The sequence below is a fragment of the Phyllobates terribilis genome, unplaced genomic scaffold, assembly GCF_046119375.1.
Source record: "Phyllobates terribilis strain yellow unplaced genomic scaffold, ASM4611937v1 Scaffold_11__3_contigs__length_659146591, whole genome shotgun sequence".
Classification (NCBI taxonomy): Eukaryota; Metazoa; Chordata; class Amphibia; order Anura; family Dendrobatidae; genus Phyllobates; species Phyllobates terribilis.
This window is the reverse complement of record NW_027362771.1, coordinates 510,018,772-510,043,873: the sequence shown is the minus strand read 5'-3', so window position 1 is coordinate 510,043,873 and position 25,102 is coordinate 510,018,772. Positions and strand designations below refer to the sequence as shown.

At 41.7% G+C, this 25,102-nt stretch overlaps 1 protein-coding gene across 17 annotated transcripts in view; it reads right to left on the bottom strand.

Annotated features, from left to right (window-relative positions):
• Nucleotides 1-25,102, bottom strand: part of AAK1 (AP2 associated kinase 1) — a 136,567-nt gene that overhangs the window by 10,650 nt on the left and 100,815 nt on the right. For 4 of the 17 annotated variants that reach the window (XM_073653612.1, XM_073653614.1, XM_073653613.1 and 1 more), the window contains 3 exons: nt 20,472-20,573; nt 18,897-19,007; nt 10,526-10,630 (listed from right to left, as the gene is read on the bottom strand). The exons of 4 other annotated variants lie outside the window; for them this stretch is intronic. In XM_073653612.1, the coding sequence (XP_073509713.1) occupies nt 10,526-10,630; nt 18,897-19,007; nt 20,472-20,573 (318 nt within the window). Of the gene's footprint in view, nt 1-1,670; nt 5,861-10,525; nt 10,631-18,896; nt 19,008-20,471; nt 20,574-25,102 lie in introns of those variants that run through there. 9 more of the 17 variants (XM_073653618.1, XM_073653620.1, XM_073653622.1 and 6 more) reach the window with 6 other exon arrangements.

The window sequence follows — 25,102 nt, the reverse complement described above, 5'->3', positions numbered from 1 at the left end:
ACATTCACACTGAAGGCATCAAAACTATGAATTAACACATGTGGAATTATATACTTAACAAAAAAGTGTGAAACAACTGAAAATATGTCTTATATTCTAGGTTCTTCAAAGTAGCCACCTTTTGCTTTGATGACGGCTTTGCACACTCTTGGCATTCTCTTGATGAGCTTCAAGAGGTAGTTACCGGAAATGGTCTTCCAACAATCTTGAAGGAGTTCCCAGAGATGCTTAGCACTTGTTGGCCCTTTTGCCTTCACTCTGCGGTCCAGCTCACCCCAAACCATCTCGATTGGGTTCAGATCTGGTGACTGTGGAGGCCAGGTCATCTGGCATAGCACCCCATCACTCTCCTTCTTGGTCAAATAGCCCTTACACAGCCTGAAGGTGTGTTTGGGGTCATTGTCCTGATGAAAAATAAATGATGGTGCAACTAAACGTAAACCGGATGGAATAGCATGTCGCCGCAAGATGCTGTGGTAGCCATGCTGGTTCAGTATGCCTTCAATTTTGAATAAATCCCCAACAGTGTCACCAGCAAAGCACCCCCACACCATCACACCTCCTCCTTCATGCTTCACGGTGGGAACCAGGCATGTAGAGTTCATCCGTTCACCTTTTCTGCGTCGCACAATAACACGGTGGTTGGAACCAAAGATCTCAAATTTGGACTCATCAGACCAAAGCACAGATTTCCACTGGTTTAATGTCCATTCCTTGTGTTCTTTAGCCCTAACAAGTCTCTTCTGCTTGTTGCCTGTCCTCAGCAGTGATTTCCTAGCAGCTATTTTACCATGAAGGCCTGCTGCACAAAGTCTCCTCTTAACAGTTGTTGTAGAGATGTGTCTGCTGCTAGAACTCTGTGTGGCATTGACCTGGTCTCTAATCTGAGCTGCTGTTAACCTGTGATTTCTGAGGCTGGTGACTCAGATAAACTTATCCTCAGAAGCAGAGGTGACTCTTGGTCTTCCTTTCCTGGGGCGGACCTCATGTGAGCTAGTTTCTTTGTAGCGCTTCATGGTTTTTGCAACTGCACTTGGGGACACTTTCAAAGTTTTCCCAATTTTTCGCACTGACTGACCTTCATTTCTTAAAGTAATGATGGCCACTCGTTTTTATTTACTTAGAATTTGTATTATGGCAAGAAAAAAGCAGCTAACAGTCTATTCAGTAGGACTATCAGCTGTGTATCCACCTGACTTCTGCACAACACAACTGATGGTCCCAACCCCATTTATAAGGCAAGAAATCCCACTTATTCAACCTGACAGGGCACACCTGTGAAGTGAAAACCATTTCCGGTGACTACCTCTTGAAGCTCATCAAGAGAGTGCCAAGAGTGTGCAAAGCAGTAATCAAAGCAAAAGGTGGCTACTTTGAAGAACCTAGAATATAAGACATATTTTCAGTTGTTTCACACTTTTTTGTTAAGTATATAATTCCACATGTGTTAATTCATAGTTTTGATGCCTTCAGTGTGAATGTACAATTTTCATAGTCATGAAAATATAGAAAAATCGTTAAATGAGAAGGTGTGTCCAAACTTTTGGTCTGTACTGTATGTATTTTTTTTAAATATAGGTATTATATTATCATCTGAATTTGTTCACATACTTCTAATAAAGTAATACTTCACACAAACCTCTGATTAAAACCACACAAGTCCGAGGCCATTGCCATTCTTTAAAATACTTTAATTCACAGAAATAGATTGGAATCTACTATACAATCAGGAAATGTGCAGGTTGTAAATGACATATTTTTGCTTTTATTTCCATGTCTACTTTAACTTTTTTTTTTTTACTTTATTGGAAAATGTAGAGACCTGGAGGGAATCTGAACTGATAGACAGGGAGGAGCAAGAACTAAAATATATTTATATATTTATATATACACATGTCAAAATTCTACCAACCACTTCACTAAAGAATTTTTTTGTCTACAATAATGATAAATGCTCTCGGGTTGAGAAAACTTTTTTTTTCTTTCCATACAATACAGAAGAATAAAGTAAGATCGGTGTATTGGACACAGGCAGAAATTTGTTACACAGAGGAGATCCCCACAGACTTAGAAGGCTTATAATTCTATGTACAGACAGCAAAATCCAGTACATTGCATGGAGAGCTTCCCGGAGATGGAGATAGACCACCCAACAAGTTGTACATCTTGTGTTCAGTATACAGATATATAGGGATCTCGAATGGACATCTGCACAAACAAAGGTTACACTGATCGTGCAGGACACGCGCACGCACACATACTCACAAATACAGCTTTAAATACTTTTTCTTAAATAACAGAAATAATAATAGAAGAATATCGGCCCACACAGGTATCCCCCATGCAGAGTAAAGAGGTCCAGGTCATCAGTACAATGTAAGAGATGGTGGATCCACAGACTGATATATTGTGCTGGGAAATTCTGTAATGTTAATGTCTCCAATGTTTGGAGTGAGATAATATCAGAACGACTGGTTATGCACATTTGCTAGCGACAATGTACATATTTTTGCCATCATAATTAGACATTTATATTTGGTTTTGGACTATCTTCCTTTATTTTTGCCTTTTTTGTAAATTTAAAAGGGTTGGTTCCAAGATGTGAAGTTATTCCCTACTCTAAGGAAGGGGGATATCTTCCAGATCGGTGGGGATCCAATTGATGCGGAGAACAGGGTTTCCAAAAAGTGCAGTGAAGGTCAAGCACGCACTCCATACTCAATCGGAGGCCAGTACAGTGCGAATATGACAGCCAAGTACAGCGCTTCACTGTCTCTGGCACCCCGATTGAGAATTAATGTGAATGCTCCACCTTCGCTCCATTGAGACGGAGATCTTCATAGCCCCATTCACGCAACTGGTGGGAGTCTTAGTGGTTGAACCCCTAGGAAGTTACCCCTTATCCAAGAAGAGGTGATAACTTCACAACTTGGACCAAATATTTTAAGCGGGGACCAGTCACCATGAAAGATGGACTCTGATGACTTCTGGACAATGTATTTAGATCATAGAAGAAGAGCAGAGTGCCACTTGGGTAGTATGTCTAGGACAGGTCAAGATTCTCACAAGCCATTAAACTCTACAGGAAAGAGGCTCATCTTAAGGTGCTATGGTAAAAACAACACAACACTATTGAATGCATGTACAGCATATCCAAGACTGCTCTTCATCCCAAACTGAACTTCCTATTCGGTGCATGAAATAATGAGCAGAAAGAAAGCAAAAGAACAAGTGTCTCAAGAAATCACGAAGAAACTGGATACCAGAATTATTGGTGAACTTTCATAGAATTTTTTGGCTTATGGGTTTCCTTGTGATTCCTTAATCACTTTTTGTGATCTCCAGATTGGCAGATGAATACTCTCTTGGTCAAGTCCATCACTATCAAATACCAAATGGAGTCTTCCCCTGCCAATTTGGAGATCACAAAAGGAGAGTCCTGCAGTATTGTTCTGCCGCAAAGAGGTCTCCTACATTGTAAATCCAGTTTGTCCATCATGAGTAATCGGAATGGAACGGAAATTTTTTCACCCTTGTACAGCAGACATGCCAACACTTCAAAAAGGCATTTTTCACCGTCATCTTGATTAACTAAAAAAAACTATGGCTTTGTTTTTACAACCTCATACTTTATTAAACTGGATGTTAGGACTCCTCAGGGCACGTATATATGGCAAAAAAAAAGCTCCTGAAGGGGAAGGGAACATATTGAAATTGATGTCAGGGAAACTTGTTAAACTATCATGGAGAACTTTATTCCTGACTTAAGGGGATTATTAGTTGGGTACGACTTCACCCAATTATCCATCTTTCATAGGATTTCATACAGATGCCCCAATCTAAAGGAATTATGTCCAGAAAAATAAACATTCTTTATGCACAAAAATGATGCATCACGCAAGCAAAAGGCAACCCTGTCTACTGAAAATGTCAGGAGTGCATATGTTTTATAACCTCGTGTTATCCTTCCATAAGTTGATATTTAGCTGAAATGATGTTACAGTGTTTCTGAAGCTTCCGCTCCTCAATATTTAGTTTATATAAATGAACTTAAGCAAATCAAGTGTAATGTAAACCGGCAGCTTACAGAAGAGGTCCAGTTTGCATAGCAAGCTTTGGTAAACCATGAATAATCAAATGATAGCACCTGATCATTACGTACATCATACATGTCACTCATGATCATTCACACATCTCTCCAACTACCATTACTGCCTATATATTTATATACCCTGCTTAACTATGATATATTACACATTGATTAGGACCTCTTACGTTCTCGATCTTTCATATAGCCATTGCATCAGACTTGCTCACAGGGTTTTTTTTTTTTAAATATTTGCCTTTCAAGACAGCTAGATATGTAAAAATTACAATGGTGGGGGTCAAGATTGAATTGGTCTTGGTCACTAATTTAGGGGCCAAATGGAAAAATCAATAGGAAATGTTACTATTAAATCAGTGTTGGGTCTCCAAAGAGTGGTCTGACTAGAAGTAGGGCAGGATTACCCCTCAAGACTAGCTGCCAAACCCCAACCATTGTGGCACGTTACAAATGCAATTAATTATGAAACTCTTTAATTAAGGTCATCAAGTCTATGAAATTTCCACATCTTAAGTGCTAAGTAGCCAAATATGACTTTTCTTTATTCCTTCAGAAAATTTGTTGAGGAAACAGAGGTAAATCAGAGAACGCACATATGTAACATAGCAAAAGACATAGATCCATTAACATCACAGACGCCTTGAGTTTTCAGTTTCGTGTGGTATATGCCACATTTCATTGAATTGCAAACACTAGTGTTGCCAGGCTGTGTAATCCCCGATAGAACACAAACATTTAAAGGAATTCTCCACTTCCATTCATTTTTGAAAGAAAAAATCTGATTAGTATTACATTAAGAAACAGGAAAATGCAAGGTTACAATCCTGCTGTCCAGTCTTGGTCCTCAAATCAGTGTTAGGGACATGGTGTCCGGATTTAGCTATTGAGGTGTGTATTCACAGTAAGCATTCTGCCTCACCGCTGACAATCCCGGCCATTCCCCATCCCAGCCTGCATTACTAATCAGATTTTTCTGAAAAAAAAAAATACATATAGATGGTGAACTCCTCTAAGCAAAAACTAATATATTCTGCTTCCTGAGATACAAATACTAACACTGAATATGTTTAGGCAAAGTCACGAGCGTCGCCATCCTCAAAGTCAAAAATAAGCTGTGCCGTCATTCAATCCTGAATTGGTTATGTTCTGTCCCATATACGAGTATCTCAGGACAACAAAATACACAGGCCGGTGGGAATCTTCTTTCAGTACATATAAACGACATGGCAAGCGAACTTGGATTTAAAAAAACAAAACAAAAACCACATCAGCTTATCAGGAGTAATGATATAGGGGTACGGCAATTGTACAGGAAATATGGAATTTTAGTATATCCACAGCTTAAGATTTTCTTGGTCACCCACTCGACATACAGTCGTCCAATCCCGCACAGTCCTTCCATCCCACAGGTCTTTCTTTTTAATCACTTAAGACGGAAGCAGTTTGCACACGACAAAAAAAAAAAAAAAAAAGGCTTTAAGGATATGTATTCAGAGTCAGCCAGAGGCTCCATAGCAGATCCACACTATACTGATGTGCACAGAAGGTCGAAATAAAAAATAAAGAGATGTACATATATATATCTATCTATCTATATATATGCAGGGTTACTCCTCTGTGGGAGAAGGGAGGTTAGGAGGCTCGCTAGCATGTGTGCGCTTTACAAGTCTATGAGCTGATCCACCAGTAGAAGTGACCTGGTCATGTTTGGTAGGCTGGACTCAGAGTTCCCACTGCTGTTATTAGCGTGAGGACCTGGAAAGTGGGGGAAAGAGAGCGATTCAGTATGTGTTTGGGGAAAAAAAACACAGATAAAGCTCGAGTAGAAGGTGAGTGCAGAAATGAGAGAGAGCAGAGACAGCAGTAATACATACGTAGGCTACAAGGGCTTGTTCACAGCTGGCATTTTATTTGGGTATTTATTGGCTTCTTAAGCTTCCAGGGAAAGTAGAATGATAATAAATCTTAGCTGAGTTGTCCAATCTCAGGCTACAAGTCTGCAGTCCCTCTATGTGACTGCTGACTTGTGAATCCTCACATCGGGAGCACTGCGCCCTGTGACTGCAAGTATGCAATTATCATACTCCCGGCCACATTCTAATTAGACATTGCGCGGCCTCGCTTAAATTGAGCGAGGTTGTGCCCGTCTAGTTGGCATGTGACTGCATGTATGAAAATCAAATACTTGCAGTTACATGCCCGCCGCCAGCCCCGGAGAATCCTCACAGTGTGCACAATGTGAGGATTCACAAGTCTGCAGTCACAGAGTGACTGCAGACCTGTAGCTTTAAGCCGGACAACCCCTTTATGCGATTAGAATGCTGAATGTGAACAAGCCCGGAAACTTAATTTCATTGCTGTTTAAGCAGGTGGAATTAAGCAGTGTGATCTTTTCTGGCACATAGGGGTTAATGCGTTCACAAACTTACCATTGGATTATACAGTCTCACCATAGAACAATGCGTTTCATAGTACCTTGGCTATATTATCCATTATTAAGAGATGTTAAAGGGAAGCCATCATCAGAAAGTGACAGTTTAAATTAAGTTTTTTATGTTCATGTATGGTTTTTAAAATTGTGCCAATTTTTTTTTCACTCTATATTAAAATTTAAATAAAAAAAAAAAATTGTAATCTTGCAGCTTTCACAATGGTCACCGGGAATTTTTTAGACTCTTACCCTTTACAATGACCTTTTCACACTCATTAAACACTTAAGTCAAAAAGATAAGGCCCCGTCACACTAAGCGACGCTGCAACGATCCCGACAACGATACGACCTGTCAGGGATCGTTGCTGCGTCGCTATGTGGTCGCTGGTGAGCTGTCAAACAGGCAGGCTCACCAACATCGTGGAAAGAATCTTTCCACGATGTCCTGCTCCGGTTACCAGCCTGCTGAAGCAGGAGCAGGCTGGTAACCATGATAAACATCGGGTTACTAGGGGAACACACGCACCTAGTAACCCGTTGTTCATCATGGTTACCACTCTGCTACAGTGAGCGGGAGGTTACCGCTCACTTTAACAGGCTCGTAACCATGGTAAACATTGGGTTACTAGGGGCGCGTGTGCCCCTAGTAACCCGATGTTTATCATGGTTACCAGCCTGATCGCTGCTCCCGCTGGTCACATACAGCGATGTGTGCTGACCAGCGGGAGAGGCAACGACCAAAAAATGGTCCAGGACATTTTGCAGCGATCAGCGACCTCACAGCAGGGGCCTGATCGCTGCAAAGTGTCACACATAGCGACATCGCTGGTGAGGTCGCTGTTGCGTCACCAAAACCGTGACACAGCAGCGATCTCGCTATGTGAGACGGGGGCTATAGGGTCAGGGTCTGACCATTGTGGCCAATGTACATGAGGATCTCCTGAAACAAAAGGAAGTTAAGGGTCTAAAAAAAAAATCCTCAGTGGCCAATGTGAAAATTGTAAGATTTATTTATTTTTTTTAATACAGTTGGTTGGTTAGATGTAATAAAAAAAAAATTATTAATACTTTCAACACCCATACCGGATTTAATTAATTGGTCCTTTGTTGATCACTTCTTTTATTGGTTTGAACCCCAAACTAAAAATCTACTAATCCTAGTCTTTTTTTTTTTTTTTTTTTAAAAAAAACCACAACCAGTTCAAAAACTTTGTGAACAATTGCTCACATACATGGCCATATTTTAGCTTCATACAAAAGTTAGATGGAGCTGCCATACGTCTCCCATATATACACACACACTACAATATCCTAAAGGGGTCCTCCACTTTAAACAATCTACAGGGTGGGCCATTTATATAGATACACCTAAATTAAATGGGAATGGTGATATCAACTTCCTGTTTGTCGCACATTAGTATATGGGAGGGGTAAAACTTTTCCACATGGGTAGTAACCATGGCGGCCATTTTGAAGTCGACCATTTTGGATCCAACTTTCCTTTTTTCAATGGGAAGAGGGTCATATGAAATTCTCAATAAGTTTGATGCGACATAAGAAAAACAATGGTGAGCTTGGTTTTAGGCTATGTGCCCACAATGCAGAAATGCTCAGGATTTTTTCCTGAGCGTTTCTGCATCTCCCTGGCAGAAAAAAAACGCATGCGGATTGTACATGCGTTTTCCTGCCAGGGACAAGCGGATGTAAAGCGTTCTTCACATGCATTTCCGCATGCGAGTTGACAAGCGCTTCCAAGCGATTTTAGCATCACTTGGAAAGTGCTTGTCAACTTGGTCACACTATATAAATCCATGCAAACGGCATGGATTTATATAGTGTGACCGATAGAATGGTAAAAAATAAAAAAATAAATATATACTTACCTTCTGATGGCCCCCGCAGTCTTCCTTCGCTCCGTTCTCCCTTGGCGGCAGCAGTACACTGAAGGACCTGCCGATGTCCGCGTCGCGTGACCAGTTACATGACTATGACGTCAGCGCAGGTCCTTCAGTCCATCGCGAACTGCCGGCATGCGAGGAGGAGCGCACCGCCAGAAGGTAAGTATATATTTATTTTTTATTTTATTTTTTTTTTTTACAGTTTCTATGGTACCCAGGTCCGGAGGAGAGTCTCCTCTTCTCCAGACCTGGGTTCCATCTGCACATTAGAACGCATGGAATGCGCATCTACATATACAGTGATGCGTAATCCATGCGATCTAATGCAAGTCAATGGCGGCGAAAACGCAGCACTTCCGCAAAATAATTGGTAGTGCTGCGTTTTTTTCCGCAATGATAATTCGCAGCGGAAATTTCCGCAGAATGTGCACAGCACATGCGGATCATCATTGGGGAACATGGAAGGTCTTCTACCATGCGTTTTTTAAGAGTTTCTGCCGCTGCGGAAACGCTTCAAAAACACATCGTGGGCACACAGCCTCAAAGTAACTTTATTTTTTCATGAGTTTTTTACAAGTTTATGACCACTTATAAAATGTGTTCAAAGTGCTGCCCATTGTGTTGGATTGTAAATGTAACCCTCTTCTCCCTCTCTTGACACACTGATCGCAACACCGCAGAAGAAATGCTAGCACAGGCTTCCAGTATCCGTTGTTTCAGATGCCGCACATCTCGTATCTTCACAGCATAGACAATTGCCTTCAGATAAAAGTCTAAGGGGGTCAGATCGGGAGACCTTGGTGGCCATTCAACTGGCCCACGACGACCAATCCACTTTCCAGGAAACTGTTCATGTATGAATGCTCGGACCTGACACCCATAATGTGGTGGTGCACCAGCTTGTTGGATTAACTCAGGGAACGTGTCATCTTCAGTGCATAAAGAGGGAAACACATCATCATGTAGCGAATTCAGATATCCAGTGGCATTGAGGTTTCCATTGATGAAGAATGGCCCCACTATCTTTGTACTCCATATACCACACTATACCATCAAGATACGAGATGTGCAGCATCTGAAACAACAGATACTGGAAGCCTGTGCTAGCATTTCTTATGCGGTGTTGCTATCAGTGTATCAAGAGTGGGAGAAGAGGGTTGCATTGACAATCCAACACAATGGGCAGCACTTTGAACACATTTTATAAGTGGTCATAAACTTGTACATAACTAATGAAAGAATAAAGTTACGTTAAAACCAAGAACACCATTGTTTTTCTTATGAAATTCTCAATAAGTCTGATGTGTCATATTTCCCATTGAAAAAAATAAAGTTGGATACAAAATGGCCGACTTCAAAATGGCCGCATGGTCACCACCAATCTGGAAAAGTTTTCCCCCTCCCCATACTAATGTGCCACAAACAGGAAGTGGATATCACCAACCATTCCCATTTAATTCAGGTGTATCCATATAAATGGCCCACCCTGTATACTTGTTACAATGGCCCCTTAATCTGCTGATCACAAACTGTCCCTGTGCTGGGACCCTGAGTGATCAGCTGTAATCTATGAAGAAACCTAGCAGTAAGTGTTCAATTTCCCTGCAGTGCCTCCACATGAAAAATTGAGTATCACACAGAGCCCATTCAAATCAATAGGTTGTCTGTGTAATACACATAATGACAAAACTGTTTTTTTTTTTCTTCCAAACAATCTTAAAAAATAAAAAAAAACTTTACATTTCACCAATAAATTAATATATTACATGTTAATACAAAAATAAAAAGGCATTGGGTAACATTCACAAATATTCTATTTTATTGGATTTCCAATGTTTGGGTCAAGGAATCGCAATGTGACTTCATCGCCTGCTCTGCTATATAATGACCTTGTCTTATAACTGCGAATTTAACTTGCAATTTAGTTTATGGTACCCGCCAGATAAAATTTATAAATTTCTATAATTAAAGTGTTCAGCTTTAACCCCTTAATGCCAGAGAAGTCTGCTTTGTTCTTTAATAGTGCAAAGCAATTACTTGCTTTAAATCAAAGTCTTCGACCCCACTGATCATCTCCCTTTTCTGTCTTACCTTGGGAATTTTTGGAAACCAGTACCGGAATAGGATCAAATTCATCATCAGCCCTTTTTTCTGTATCATCCGGGATATCAAAGCCCGTTAGGAGGTTAGTATCATCTGCAGCGTGCGGAGGAGAAAGAGAGAAGCGGGAAGCTCAGACAGCGAAAGTGAGAAGCCTGTTAGCATTTTTACACACGAGCCAAGCGGGGTGGAGGTGTCTCGGGGAACAACAACACAAGGGAATGGCCAAGATGTGTGATGCAGAGCGCCATCTTAGGCTCTCAGGTCCTGTCTATGGCACTGAGGTTAAAGAGACCTTGAGGACAACCCTATACGTATAAAGATACCAACATGTCCACATTTCCCCATGAAGCAGCAATGTAATTAAAGATGTAGATGGAGTCAGTGGATGACCATAAAATACACAATCACACCAAGAGATCTGACCGTTCACTGTTAGATCCTAAGGTGTCCAATAAGAGGACAAGCTCACACTCGGCTCTAGATGAACAGGCAACTATTTAAATATATTAAATTGGTACAAAAAAAATCCCAGTGAATAGTTTTTCTTAAAATTGTTAAGTTTACAGACAACTGGCAAAGAATTTCTTGTAAATGAAATGACAAAAATATGTTTTGATACGGAGATAATTTCCCCATGCCAAATGTGCCCAATCATAATGAAGTATCTTTGCATGTATGCAGTTTAAATTAGAATATTCCAAAGGACATATGTTCGTGTCTACAGCCACCCCTATAATACCCTGTATATATTTAGGTCACCAACACCATCAATTAAAAAAAAAAATAATGTTGTGCTACACAATAAGAGGATATGGAAATCAGTATTTTATTCTAACTAAGCAGATGAATATAAGAATAGATGTTGCTCTACCTATTTTTATAGCCAGTAACTAAAAAGTTCCACCCAGAAGAGAGGAAAATCTGATTACTAACGCAGGCCGGGATGGTGAAAAATGACATGTGCTAAGCATAGTCCACACTGATAAGGAATGAAAAGGCACTAATAAGGAAAGAAAAGGCACTAAGGAGTATGATGGAGTAATCTAGCTGATAAAAATTACAAAAAAAATAATACAGATCTTGTTATTTAATCAAGTGGCATTACCAAGACTTTAAAAAAATGGCTAAAAGTTTGAGAATGTTAGAAAGAAAAATAACATTTGCCTGTTCAACATCGCAGCTCCTCTGGTCACCAATAGTCTGCAGCGATGAGTGCTGTAGCCAATCACTGACTCCAGGAGCCACATTTGCATGTGCACCATGTGACTCCTAAATGCAGTGATTGGCTGCAGCAGTCACGTGAATGATGAATGATCAGTCATCCCTGCAGGACTGTCAGGGACCAGCAGACCTGGAGGCAACAAGGAATTGAAAAGGTACTTAGTAATTATTTCTTTATTTTACACTATTCCGTTACTCTTGGCAAAATTCTGTTAAACCACAAAAAATCCACTTGAATGGTGAAAGAGGGTAAAACTATTACCACTATTTTATACAAAGATAGGTATATGGGACACTGGCTATGTCCTTACTTACATCTTTAGAACCTAATTTTTTCAGACGGCTGTATAAATCGGACAGAGATCATATGGCAACGTTAGGACTGGCCAGCAGCTCTCCCGTCCTGAGTATGACAGCTGCATAGAAATACATGAAGCTGTCACGCTCTGGTAGGGAGAGCAACCAGCCAGCCCTAGCTGGCCGTCTGACTGCGCCTTAAATGTAAAATTGCTATTCACTGTAAAATTCGGATTTAAAAAAGAAGGTTGGCATGTTTATAGTAGACAATGAATGATCGTTTGAACGATAATCACCCCGTATAAAAAGCTCATTACACACACATTCATGGTAGATTCACAGGCGCGTACAAAATATTGTTTAGCTTTATCCAGAAAAGTGGGCTGATTTTTATTCTAACTTGCACCACTTGGCTCTGTATGGCATCATATATTTTTTTGGCGCAACCATGAACTTAAATGGGTGAGTCTCATCCTAATAACGGAAGAAGATAGTGCATGCTACCATTTATTTATTTTATAACACAGATGATTCGGTCAGTGAAAAAAAAAAAAACCATTTACCCATTGATTAATATTAGTCTGAGTGCTGTTTGTTTTTTTTCACAGACAGCACTCGGACCAAAAATACGATCGTGTGAATGAGCCCTCAGACATACCCAAAGATGAATTATTATGGCCTCCATTCATCACTTGCGTTTATTTTAAGTAATTTTTTTTTGTCATATCTTAGTTTTTTTCCTCTGGCAGAATTAACATCAAAATGGTGCACAATATTTGATGAATACGGCACAAATGCAAAAAAGATTAAATTATATTTGCACTTTTGCTTTTTATGTTTTATTGGGGTTAAATTTAATGTTGCTTGACTTCCAAAAAGCTTTTAAAATGTTTCAAAAGTTGCATAAAAATCTTTTGACATTTTGAAAAGTCTCAAATAATGAATTAGCTGAAAAGATCTGGGCAATGAAAACCGAGCCCACATTCGCACACAAACTAGAGATAGTTTGGATGTATTCGTAGAACCCAGTCCACGTTGGTAATCTCTGGCAGCCAGATGGGAGTCTTATGAAGAGTCTCCTACCTTCTGCAGCTCTTCTCTTGATTAGTCAGCCTGGTGTGACATCACATGTGTATCACGCCGCAATGATGACATCATGCCAGACCAGCTAATCAAAAAGAGAACAGAGGATGCCATTAGGAAAGAGGTGGTACAAAGGGCACCCATCCGGGAACAACAGATTACGGACATGGCCGTCTGACCTTGTCCTGCGAATCGATAAACAACTTCTTTATAACATATCTAAAAAACTATGAAAACTGAGGTAACTACCATGAAAACTGCACAAAACCCATAATATATTTGGTGCAAACATAAAAATGCAGAAAATCCAAGAACTTTTACCTCGAAAAGAGAAAAAAAAAAAAAAAAAGATGAATTGGGGCCTTTTTCCTTCAATGATGGTGATAATGTAGGTATATGGATAGAAGAGGATGTCAGATAAGCAATATAACTACAGACTCAATCTCATATCAGAGAAGTATTATGAGAACACTATGGAGAAAAATATTTAATAGGATCAGTCAAACATGTCCAGTAATGTAATCAAATGAAATGAGAACACCAGGAAACAAATGGGTCAGCCATGGACAATGCACCCTGTCTATTCCACATGTCACGAGAAGACAACAATCACTTAGGCCTCTTGTTCCTGTAGGCTCCTTAATTGTGATCAATGATACACTCCACACATATACAGACATACATGCACACATCTAACTACATGAAATAGAATACTACTGCACCAACTACTTCTAGTTTCACCAAACTACAAGACAATTACAGATTAAACACGTAAAACAATTGCAGACATTACAGAATGTTGTGGATGAATAGGTAAGGAATTAAAACCTAGAAGGCAAATATATAATAGATGAGCTCTCAATAAGGGAAGCAGTAACAAAAACATGGATGTATTTAGTCTGTTAAATCCCCAAAAATCTACTTGAATGGTGAAAGAGGGTAAAACTATTACCACTATTTTATACAAAGATAGGTATATGGGACACTGGCTATGTCCTTACTTACATCTTTAGAACCTAATTTTTTCAGACGGCTGTATAAATCGGACAGAGATCATATGGCAACGTTAGGACTGGCCAGCAGCTCTCCTGTCCTGAGCATGACAGCTGCATAGAAATACATGAAGCTGTCACGCTCTGGTAGGGAGAGCCGCCAGCCAGTCTGAGTGTTACGATCTGATCTCATTCAGATTTTTACGGCCGTCTGACTGCGCCTTAAATGTAAAATTGCTATTCACTGTAAAATTCGGATTTAAAAAAGAAGGTTGGCATGTTTATAGTAGACAATGAATGATCGTTTGAACGATAATCACCCCGTATAAAAAGCTCATTACACACACATTCATGGTAGATTCACAGGCACGTACAAAATATCGTTTCGTTTAATCCAGAAAAGTGGGCTGACTTTTATTCTAACTTGTCACCATTTGGCTCTGTATGGCATCATATTTTTTTTGGTGCAACCATGAACTTAAATGGGTGAGTCTCGTCCTATTAACGGAAGAAGCTAGTGCATGTTACCATTTATTTATTTTAAATGAAGGCAAATATATAATAGATGAGCTCTCAATAAGGGAAGCAGGAACAAAAACATGGATGTATTTAGTCTGATCCTCATTATTATTATTTATTATTATAGCGCCATTTATTCCATGGCGTTTTACATGTGATAGGGATGTACATAGCAAAAACATTTACATAATTTTAACAAAACGAGTCACTGATGGGTACAGGAGGACAGAGGACCCTGCCCGGCATGGCTCACAGTCTACAAGGGATGGGTGAGGATACAGTAGGTGAGGGTAGAGGATGTCATGCAGTAATGTGGTGGGGCGGTGGTTACTGCAGGTTGTAGGCTTGTCGGAAGAGGTAGGTCTTCAGGTTTCTTTTGAAGGCTTCCACGGTAGGCGAGAGTCTGATGTGTTGGGGTAGAGAGTTCCAGAGTAGGGGGGATGCATGGGAGAAATCTTGTATGCGATTGTGGGAAGAGGAGATAAGAGGGGAGTAGAGAAGGAGATCTTGTGAGGATTGGAGGTTGCCTGCAGGTAAGTACCAGGACACTAGATCACAGATGTATGGAGGAGACAGGTTGTGGATGGCTTTGTATGCCATGGTTAGGGTTTTGAACTGGACTCTCTGGGCAAAGGGGAGCCAGTGAAGCATTTGACAGAGAGGAGAGGCCGGGCAATAGCGGGGGGACAGGTGGATTAGTCGAGTAGCAGAGTTTAGGATAGATTGGAGGTGCGCGAGAGTGATGGAAGGGAGGCCACAGAGCAGGAAGTTGCAGTAGTCAAGGCGGGAGATGATGAGGGCATGCACTAGTGTTTTTGCAGAGTCTTTGCTGAGGAATGCACGGATCCAGGAGATATTTTTGAGTTGGAGTCGGCAGGAAGTGAAAAGGGCTTGGATATGTGGTTTAAAGGAGAGATCAGAGTCCAGGGTTACCCCAAGGCAGCGAACTTGTGGGACTGGGGAGAGTGAACAGCCATTGACGTTGACGGATAGGTCAGATGGGGGATATAAATGAGAGGGTGGAAAGATGATGAACTCTGTTTTATCCATGTTAAATTTTAGAAATCTGGCAGAGAAGAAGGATGAGATGGCAGACAGACATTGTGGGATTTTGGTTAGTAGGGAGGAGATATCGGATCCAGAGAGGTAGATCTGTGTGTCATCAGCATAGAAGTGACACTGAAAGCCGTGAGACTATGAGCTGTCCCAGGCCAAAAGGTGTAGATGGAGAAGAAGAGCAGAGGTCCTAGAACTGAGGCTTGGGGGTCACCGACAGATAGGGGGTGAGATGAGGAGGTGGTGCGTGAGTGGGAGACGCTGAATGTCCTGTCTGTTAGGTATGAGGAGATCCAAGATAGGGCCAAGTCCGTGATGCCAAGGGATGAGAGAATCTGTAGTAAGAGGGAATGGTCGACTGTGTCGAAGGCAGATGACAGGTCCAGAAGGAGGAGGATGGAGTAGTGTCGCTTGGATTTGGCGGTTAGTAGGTCGTTGGTGACTTTGGTCAGGGCAGTTTGAGTCGAGTGATGCGGTCGGAAGCCAGATTGTAGGCGGTCGAAGAGGGAGCAGGAGGAGAGGTGGGAGGACAGTTCAAGGTGGACATGATGTTCTAGTAGTTTTGAGGCAAAGGGGAGAAGTGATATGGGGCGGTAGCTAGTCAGAGAGGATGGGTCAAGGGAGGGCTTTTTAGGGAGGGCTTTTTGAGGACGGCTAGCTCACTACATTTCATGTTACTGTCAAACGTGAATACTCCAAAAGATCCGACTATGGATCACAAAGTTACTGTCCCATATAAGACAATGAATGCCAAAAGCTATCATATATTTTCCCACCTCCCAAGGGAAAGAGCGACCACCTCCCAAGGGAAAGAGCGACCACCTCCCAAGGGAAAGAGCGACCACCTCCCAAGGGAAAGAGCGACCACCTCCCAAGGCAAAGAGCGACCACCTCCCAAGGCAAAGAGCGACCACCTCCCAAGGCAAAGAGCGACCACCTCCCAAGGCAAAGAGCGACCACCTCCCAAGGCAAAGAGCGACCACCTCCCAAGGCAAAGAGCGACCACCTCCCAAGGGGAAGAGCGACCACCTCCCAAGGGGAAGAGCGACCACCTCCCAAGGCAAAGAGCGACCACCTCCCAAGGCAAAGAGCGACCACCTCCCAAGGCAAAGAGCGACCACCTCCCAAGGCAAAGAGCGACCACCTCCCAAGGCAAAGAGCGACCACCTCCCAAGGGGAAGAGCGACCACCTCCCAAGGGGAAGAGCGACCACCTCCCAAGGGGAAGAGCGACCACCTCCCAAGGGGAAGAGCGACCACCTCCCAAGGGGAAGAGCGACCACCTCCCAAGGGGAAGAGCGACCACCTCCCAAGGAAAAGAGCGACCACCTCCCAAGGAAAAGAGCGACCACCTCCCAAGGGAAAGAGCGACCACCTCCCAAGGGAAAGAGCGACCACCTCCCAAGGGAAAGAGCGACCACCTCCCAAGGGAAAGAGCGACCACCTCCCAAGGGAAAGAGCGACCACCTCCCAAGGGAAAGAGCGACCACCTCCCAAGGGAAAGAGCGACCACCTCCCAAGGGAAAGAGCGACCACCTCCCAAGGGAAAGAGCGACCACCTCCCAAGGGAAAGAGCGACCACCTCTCCACTGAAATTCCAACTGCCCGATTTTGCTGTTCAGACATCATTTGTTAGGGAAGAGTCAGAAGACCCACAACATATCAAATGATAGGAGGGTGTGGCTGAATTTTTTGGGCATTTAATCTTAAAAATATTCCGCTGTATAGGCACAGCTTAGTAAACTATGAAGGGATGCTAAAGCTTATTGAGACAAAGTATACACAACACTTTTGGCATACTTTGTATATGTTGTTCTACCTACGGACAGCGATTTTGTTCATGATATCTCAGGTAAACGTAGATAAAGCTTGGTGACGTTTTCATTTTAGTAGGGCATGGCATGCACCATCCCTTCAGGTCCTGCACTGGGCATAACACATTGGGGGAGATTTATCAATACTATCTCTCAGACAGGGAAAACTTAGGCTAAACAATCCTAAAATGCACCAGATATATCTTAATGTGCATGCTGTTTGATCTGGGGCATCTTTAGACAGTCTAATCTGTGTTTACACCACTTTGTGCCACGTTATCCTAGCCCCCTTTATATCAAACCATGGACAAAACACAAAAAGTATCTCAACACGTAATAAATATGGTGCGAATCATGAAATACAAGTTTTTGTGGCCCACTAAGCTTGATAAATCTCACCCAATATATCACTTTTACCTGTTTCTTTCGCATTTGATCTTATGGTCACTGCTGGTAAAAAAGTCAATACCTTCAAAATAGGGCAGACACCAGTAAAAAGGGAAATCATGAGCAAGGAGGGTGCTTTAAAAAACGAAAACAAAGCGTTTAAAGGGGTTTCTGTTCATATAATGTTTGTAAAAAAATAAATAAAAATAAATAAACTGCACTGTTCTTACCTTCCTGAAGTCAACCAGAGAGTCTCTGCCACTGCTCCCAGTGTCTGGCACTGGCTGCAGCACTGAGGTCACGTCGTCAGCCCGGCAGCCAGTCAGTGACTCTGGAGGGGACGCTCTGTCCACACTGGCACAGACACGGAACTCACTGATTGCCTACTGTGCGGTTGATGTGATATCAGCACCGCAGCCAATACCAGACATCGGGGGAAGCTACGGAGACTCGCCAATGGACCCGGGGAAGGTGAGTAAAGCGTGGTTTGTTAATTTTTTCAACAAACTGCAGCTGGGGCAAAACATTATGTAAAAGTGAACAACTCTTTTTAATTATGAACAACTCCTTTATACCATGGTATTCTCATGATTTCTCCCATACAAATGGTTCACATAACCTGCCTATGTCCCTTGGCAGTAACAGAGGGATGGGTATAAATCATTGCAACCTCACTAGGCTCAGTACTGGACTTTTCATCACTACCAGGTCACATTAGGGACTGACAGGTAACAGCGGGAGAGACCCCTGTCCTTGGACAATCTCCTAGATCTTAAGCATCAGGACGCGCAGCAAACATGGTTACAGATTCTCCATTTTGGAAGCATTCATTATTCTCCCCCGCTATGCAGCTCGCATCTTCCCCCCAATGCCGTATAGACAGCATCAGCTTTACTTATGGAGCAAACAGATGAATGGATATAAATAAAAAATGTAAGGTGAAAATACAGTATGATACCACAGGAGGTTCATTAGAAATCCCATGTATTACCTGCAGATGTTGGAGCAGAGAGAGTTACTGGAGCAAACTCATCAAGGAGGTCAGCCGCAGGGTTAGACAGAATAGAATAGTCAAGCAAGGAGTCCTCCCCAGTAAGGGAGTCTGAGGAGTCCAGAGGGAAGCATTAAAAGAAACGGAAAGTGTTAGAAGCATCAGTCCAGGTAATCACAGGAATGCTACACCATGCACTCACTACGGAAGAGGAATTCACTAAAAAGGGCCACCTCGCCGCATATAACTGCACAAAAAGTCACAAGTACATGAAGTCAGATTCTGTGATGGTACACGGGTGATCCTTGAGCGCTACTTCTGTATGGAAATGGCATAATGATGAGCCTTATATGAGAGTTATTCCTAACATTGAACATAATCACCTATGCACACAATATATGATCAGTGGGGGTCTGGTCACTGGGATGCCTACAAGTCCTGAGAAAGGGGCTCTGAAATCCAAGTCAGCAATGTGGTGGCTGCGCTTGTGCACCACAGCTCCATTTACGCTACATGGCACTATAAGATAAAGCTGAGCAATTTACTCTGGTATCTCTGGCAGCCCTATAGTTAATGAACGGAGAGTGGTGGCACATGTTCTATTCTGACCCGGCGCAATTCTAAAGGATCGGCGAGGATCACAGCATTCGGACCCACACGGATCAATCAGAAAGTCAGTGCTTAGCCTGTGGATTGGTGACACCTTTCAATACTTGGAATAACCCTTATTAATGGAGGCTATTTATCATAGAAAAAAAAGAGATTTGACATATCCTAGAGACATTTCAGATGTTTTAACAAGCGGGGTCTGTGTGAATTGTAAGTATAACCAGGGCTGTAAAGTCGGTAAGCCAAACCTCCGACTCCTCAATTCTATGACTCAGACTCCCTCATACATGGCTCATGTTTAAGTGATAAATTTACTGTAGCACAGATTCATCTCAGCTAAAAGTCTAGACCCTTAGATCAGGAATAGGACAGACATTTATAGGACATTTCATAACTTTACCAAATTCTTATAAAAAATATTCCCCACAAACTGCATTGAACTACTGTACCCAATTTATTATATATTTTAGGAGTCGGACCATTTTATACCGACTCCATAGCCCTGAGTATAACGTGTGATAGTTATGCTCTCGGCCCTCCTTGGAGCATAGTCAGCGGTACATCTAGTATAAGGCACAACGCTTTAAGAGATCCAGGGAAAGGGTGAGGTCCTAACACCGAGACCCTCACAGATCAAAATGTGTCTATAGCAAGACATAGATTTTAAAGATGATAAGGTACCCTTAAAAATGTCATTTTAAGTCTTTCTTGTAATGCTGATCAGGCAGCAAAGGATCTGGTGTTCCCTTTACCAGAGCGCAATGACTTTAGCAAAAACATCCAGAATCTCTGCATTATTTATTATTATAGCGCCATTTATTCCATGGCACTTTACATGTGAAAAAGGGGGTATACATAGCAAACAACAAGTACAATAATTTGAACAAAAACAAGTCACCAACTGGTTCAGGAGGAGAGATCTGTATGGCAAATGCAGACTATTCTACGAAAACGTCCAACACCAACCTGTGCGATTTGAAGCAATGGAGTCTGCCTGGGAAGAGAGGCGCTGAGGCATGGGAGGCTCCAGCCCAGGAATGAGGCTTTCCACCACAGGCTCTGCCTTGCCTTGTGTGGTGAGAGATGGTGGAAATCACCACGTAACACAGAAGAGGGAAGCAGAAGACAGCAGAAGGGAAAAGTAGAAATGAGACACGTAAGAAATCCCAAAAGACCACATAAGAGCAACAGTTTTATGTACAGCAACATAGCTCAGGCAATCAGCCTGTATGTTCTCAGAAATATCGGGTAGTCGGCTTACATACCCCAACTATGTTCATCTTTATGACAGCTGCATTATGGATCACAGACACGAAAGACATAAGCAAAAAATTCTGCATTGTACTGCATAATTCCAGAAAAAAAAAAAAAAACAATTCTGCCATTATAGAGGCTGAAGTTGCACCGCTCACACTTCCTACTTTGCATTTGGACCAGAAAGCAAAAAGAAGAGAAGAGAGCTCTCAGAATAACATGTATAGAGCAAGCAGGAGGCGCGAGAAGCAGGAAGTCAGTAAAGTATAACGGCAGCCAATAGCAGCAGAGCAGGAAGTGATGTCACACATGGGAGCGTCATTAAAGGGATGTTCCCCTCTCCAAGTTCCTACCCTCAATATGTAGTAGGTGCAATAATAATATTAGCAAATAGCTCCAATTAGAAATGTATAGTTTCTCTGATTCGCTATGTCTCTTTCCTCATGTGCAGGCATTGCAGGACCTTAGGTATCCATGGTTACGACCACTGATCCAGTGACAGTCAGCTAGTTGCTAATGGTCATAACCATTGATACTTAATGTCCTGCAATGCCTGCACATGAGGAAAGAAGCATAGCGAATCAGAAAAACTATACATTTTTAATTGGAGATATTTGTTTACATTATTATTATACCTATTACATATTGGGATAGGATCTTGGAGATGGTAATATCCCTTTTAACATAATCTGTTCAGTACATCCCAATAACATAGCCATTTTGGAGCTTCTGGTGGTATTAAAGAAGACTTTTCATCACTTTTTACATGCTAAATGGCCCACATCATTAATATTGGCTGAAGAGCTGAATACAACAGTTTTTTTTAAATTATTTCTCATCTTGCTTGCTAGCTCGTAAAGTTTATGCCAATTTTCACTATAACCAAGAGGGCATTACCAGAGATTCTTCTTTGGGGTGTTGACTTTTTCCCCTGTATGACATTGCCCAATCATAAGCAGGAGCAGAATACAAGGGGAAAAAAAAAAGTTACCGCCTCCAGAAAAAGTCATAACTGTCTCTCTCTGATGTGGTAATACTGGTGTGTCAACCCAACATTACGACCGCACAGCCGTCACTTACTGACAAGTGGAGGGAGAGGAGGGCTAAGTTTTGTGTCATTACAAACACTGCTCGAGATCTATCCCAGGCATCGGGGAATAATGCTCACCCACTGCTGCTCTTCTCACGGCACAGGTCATTACATCATGAATGACATGACAGAGTAGACCTGCAGAGTGAAAGAACCAGAAGCTGCATTGTTCCCTGAAACCTGGGGTAGTTGCAGGACACTATATGTACAGACACACAGTGCAGCTCTCCTCCTCTTCCAGCACTTGTAATGTTAGTAAGTGCTGGCAGTGAGATCTCAATGTGATCAGGTTAGACATATGAATTTTAGAACATCACAGTAAGAAAGCATGTTCTAAGCTCTGGGGGCATGTTCTTATGTTCTTTTTACCCCTATATGCGGCCGCCGACTTAGGATTAAGTATCGTCATACAGGGGAAAAAGTAAACGCCCCAAGATTAGAACCTCTGCTGATGCCCTCTAGCTTGAGGGGGAAATTAGCATCTAAACTTTACAAGCTAATACATTTGCAACAGAGTTGAGAAAAACAAACACTACTTTTTATACAATTTATCAGCCACGTGTTCTCTTCAAGAGCCTATAGTAAGCATGGCACCTAGAAAAAGGCAAGTGCGTAACGAAAGCGAAAGAAATCAGCAGCTTAGTTTGTTACAGGACCCTATAAAGCGAAATGTTACTATTAAAACGTGCAGCGTCACATCCCCAGGCCGTCTACGGACTGTGATTGCATCTCATCCATAGAGGAACGGATATGAAAATAAGCCAGTAAAATGAATACAATTGTTTTATAATCTCATAGTATATCTTAAAGAAACAAATGCAGAGTGCGCCCACAAGGGGAGAAAAACAGAATGTGACCACATTATGCATTATTTGCTATGAGGACAATGGTTGAATGTGTTAAGGGGGCGGGGGTTGAGATGTTAATTGATTTGTTTTGCTTTTGTTCTTCATTTTTTTTTCTGCCTTCTTTCAAGAGTCAGAACTTTTTTACTTTTCCCTCAACTAGCCATACGAGAATTTTTTTTGCAGGACAAGTTGTAGCCTCGAATGAAACCATTCACTTTAGCATATAAAATAAATGATGAAAAAAACCAAAACCTTCCAATTCCGCCATTGTTTTTTGGGTTTATTATGGTGTTTAATGAGTGGTAAATAATCTGGCACAATGATTTCTTGATTTCTGCACAATAGTATGATTATGGCTCTACCAAACTATTATAGTTTGTTTCATATTTTGTTGTTGTACTTTATAAAAAAATATATATAAACATTTTTATTTGTGCTGACATCTTCTGAGATCCATAACCCTGTTACTTTACCACCGATGGACCTGTGTGAGGGCTCGTTCTTTGCGTGGCGAGCTGACATTTTTACTTATACCATTTAGGGCTATATAAGACCTTTTGGCTTTTTTACTGCATTTATTTTTTTTGGGTGATGGGAGGTAGGTGGAGTGAAAATTGGTAATTCTGGGATTTAAATATTCTTTTCATTATGGTCTTTACCATACGGATTACTTAATGTTACATTTTTATAGAACACGAAGACATAAACAAATGTGTTTATTATTTATTTAACTGAGAAAAGGAGAATGATTGAAATTGTTATGACATGTCACTCTCTGCAAGGAGAAACGTTACCCCTTGGATCCCGGGCAGAAGCCTCTCACCCAGCCAAACCAGATCTCACACTTTGCACTGACGAATAGCAGTACCCCGAAACACAGTGTCTACAAATTGAGATTCTGGTTTTGGCTTTTATCCTAAGTCATGTGACAAGGCTTGTTAAGAGTCGATATTGACTTGTAGGATTGCTATTTCCTATAGGTGGCACTAGAGTTCTAGTTATCTTCCTCTCTGAAGAGACAATTTGTTTATTTTATAAATCTTTTTTTTACATTTTTACTTTATTTTTTAGTCCTGCAATCTGTGTTGGTGCCAGTAGTCAACACCCACCGGTATTATGTTGATGACCTATCCTAAGCATTAGTATTCAATATTAAAGTCCTTGTCAAGAGGTGGTTACTATCCTCCTACACAGAATATAGGCTATATCCTCGTCCATGTTCATTAATGCTTCAATACTCAAATTCAGGATTTCCATTGTTGCCCACCTTTCTACTCACTGCATGGCCTGAGCTTTATGTTCGCCATCATCTCAGCTGCTTCATTATCTACATAACACATACCTAACCCGAGGTGAACACCACATGTCAGCCGCTTATCTGTGAAGCAGTAAATGTCTGCGGGACATTTAATATTTGGAAATTAGCACAAGTTCATTGCTGACATTCAGTGGAAATCTGAGCATGTACTGAAAACAACAAGGTTACTTACCGGTAGCCGGTTTTACCAGAACCCATGACAGCACACCTGAGAGAGGATCCGCCCTTCGAGGACAGGAAACCATCTGAAATAAAAGGGCGGCACCTCTCCCCCGCTTCAGTTGGTTACAGAGCATTGAGCGGACTTCCATAAAAAAAAAAAAAAAAAAAGCAGTTCTATACAAAATCCTACACCACATCAAATAACACCCAACAAAAGTGCACACCCATATGGTGAGAAAGAAGGGGGGGGATATACGGGTGCTGTCATGGGTTCTGGAAAAACCGGCTACCGGTAAGTAACCTTGGTGTTTTCCCTTCACCTATGACAGCACACCTGAGAGAATTTTGGACAAAAGAAACAACTTAGGGAGGGACCACCGCTTGCAGCACCCTTCTACCAAAGGCTAAGTCAGATAGGCAGGATAGATCCAAATGGTAGTGTTTGAAAAAGGTAGATGGTGATGACCATGTAGTGGCCTTACAGATCTAATCTATTGATACCTCTGCCTTCTCTGCCCAGGAGGTAGCCACGGCTCTGGTGGAGTGAGCCTTGATGCAGTCAGGGATCGGGGTGTTACTAGTCGTATAGGCTAAGCAAATGGCCTCCCTAATCCATCTGGCTATAGTTGCTTTTGTCACTCCATAACCCTTCCTACTCCCCTGGAAGGCTACGAACAGGGATTGGCTACGTCTCCACTGGCTAGTTACTTTTATGTATTGTAATAGAGCCCTTCTAACGTCAAGGTTATGAAACTTTTGTTCCCCTGGGGTCTTCGGGTTGTTAAAAAAGGAGGGCAGAACAATTTCCTGAGATCTATGAAACTTGAGCGCAACCTTAGGAAGGTAGGCTGGATCAGGCCTCCATACTATTCTATCCTCAAATATTTGTGTCTATGGAGGATTTATGGATAGGGCCTGCAAATCA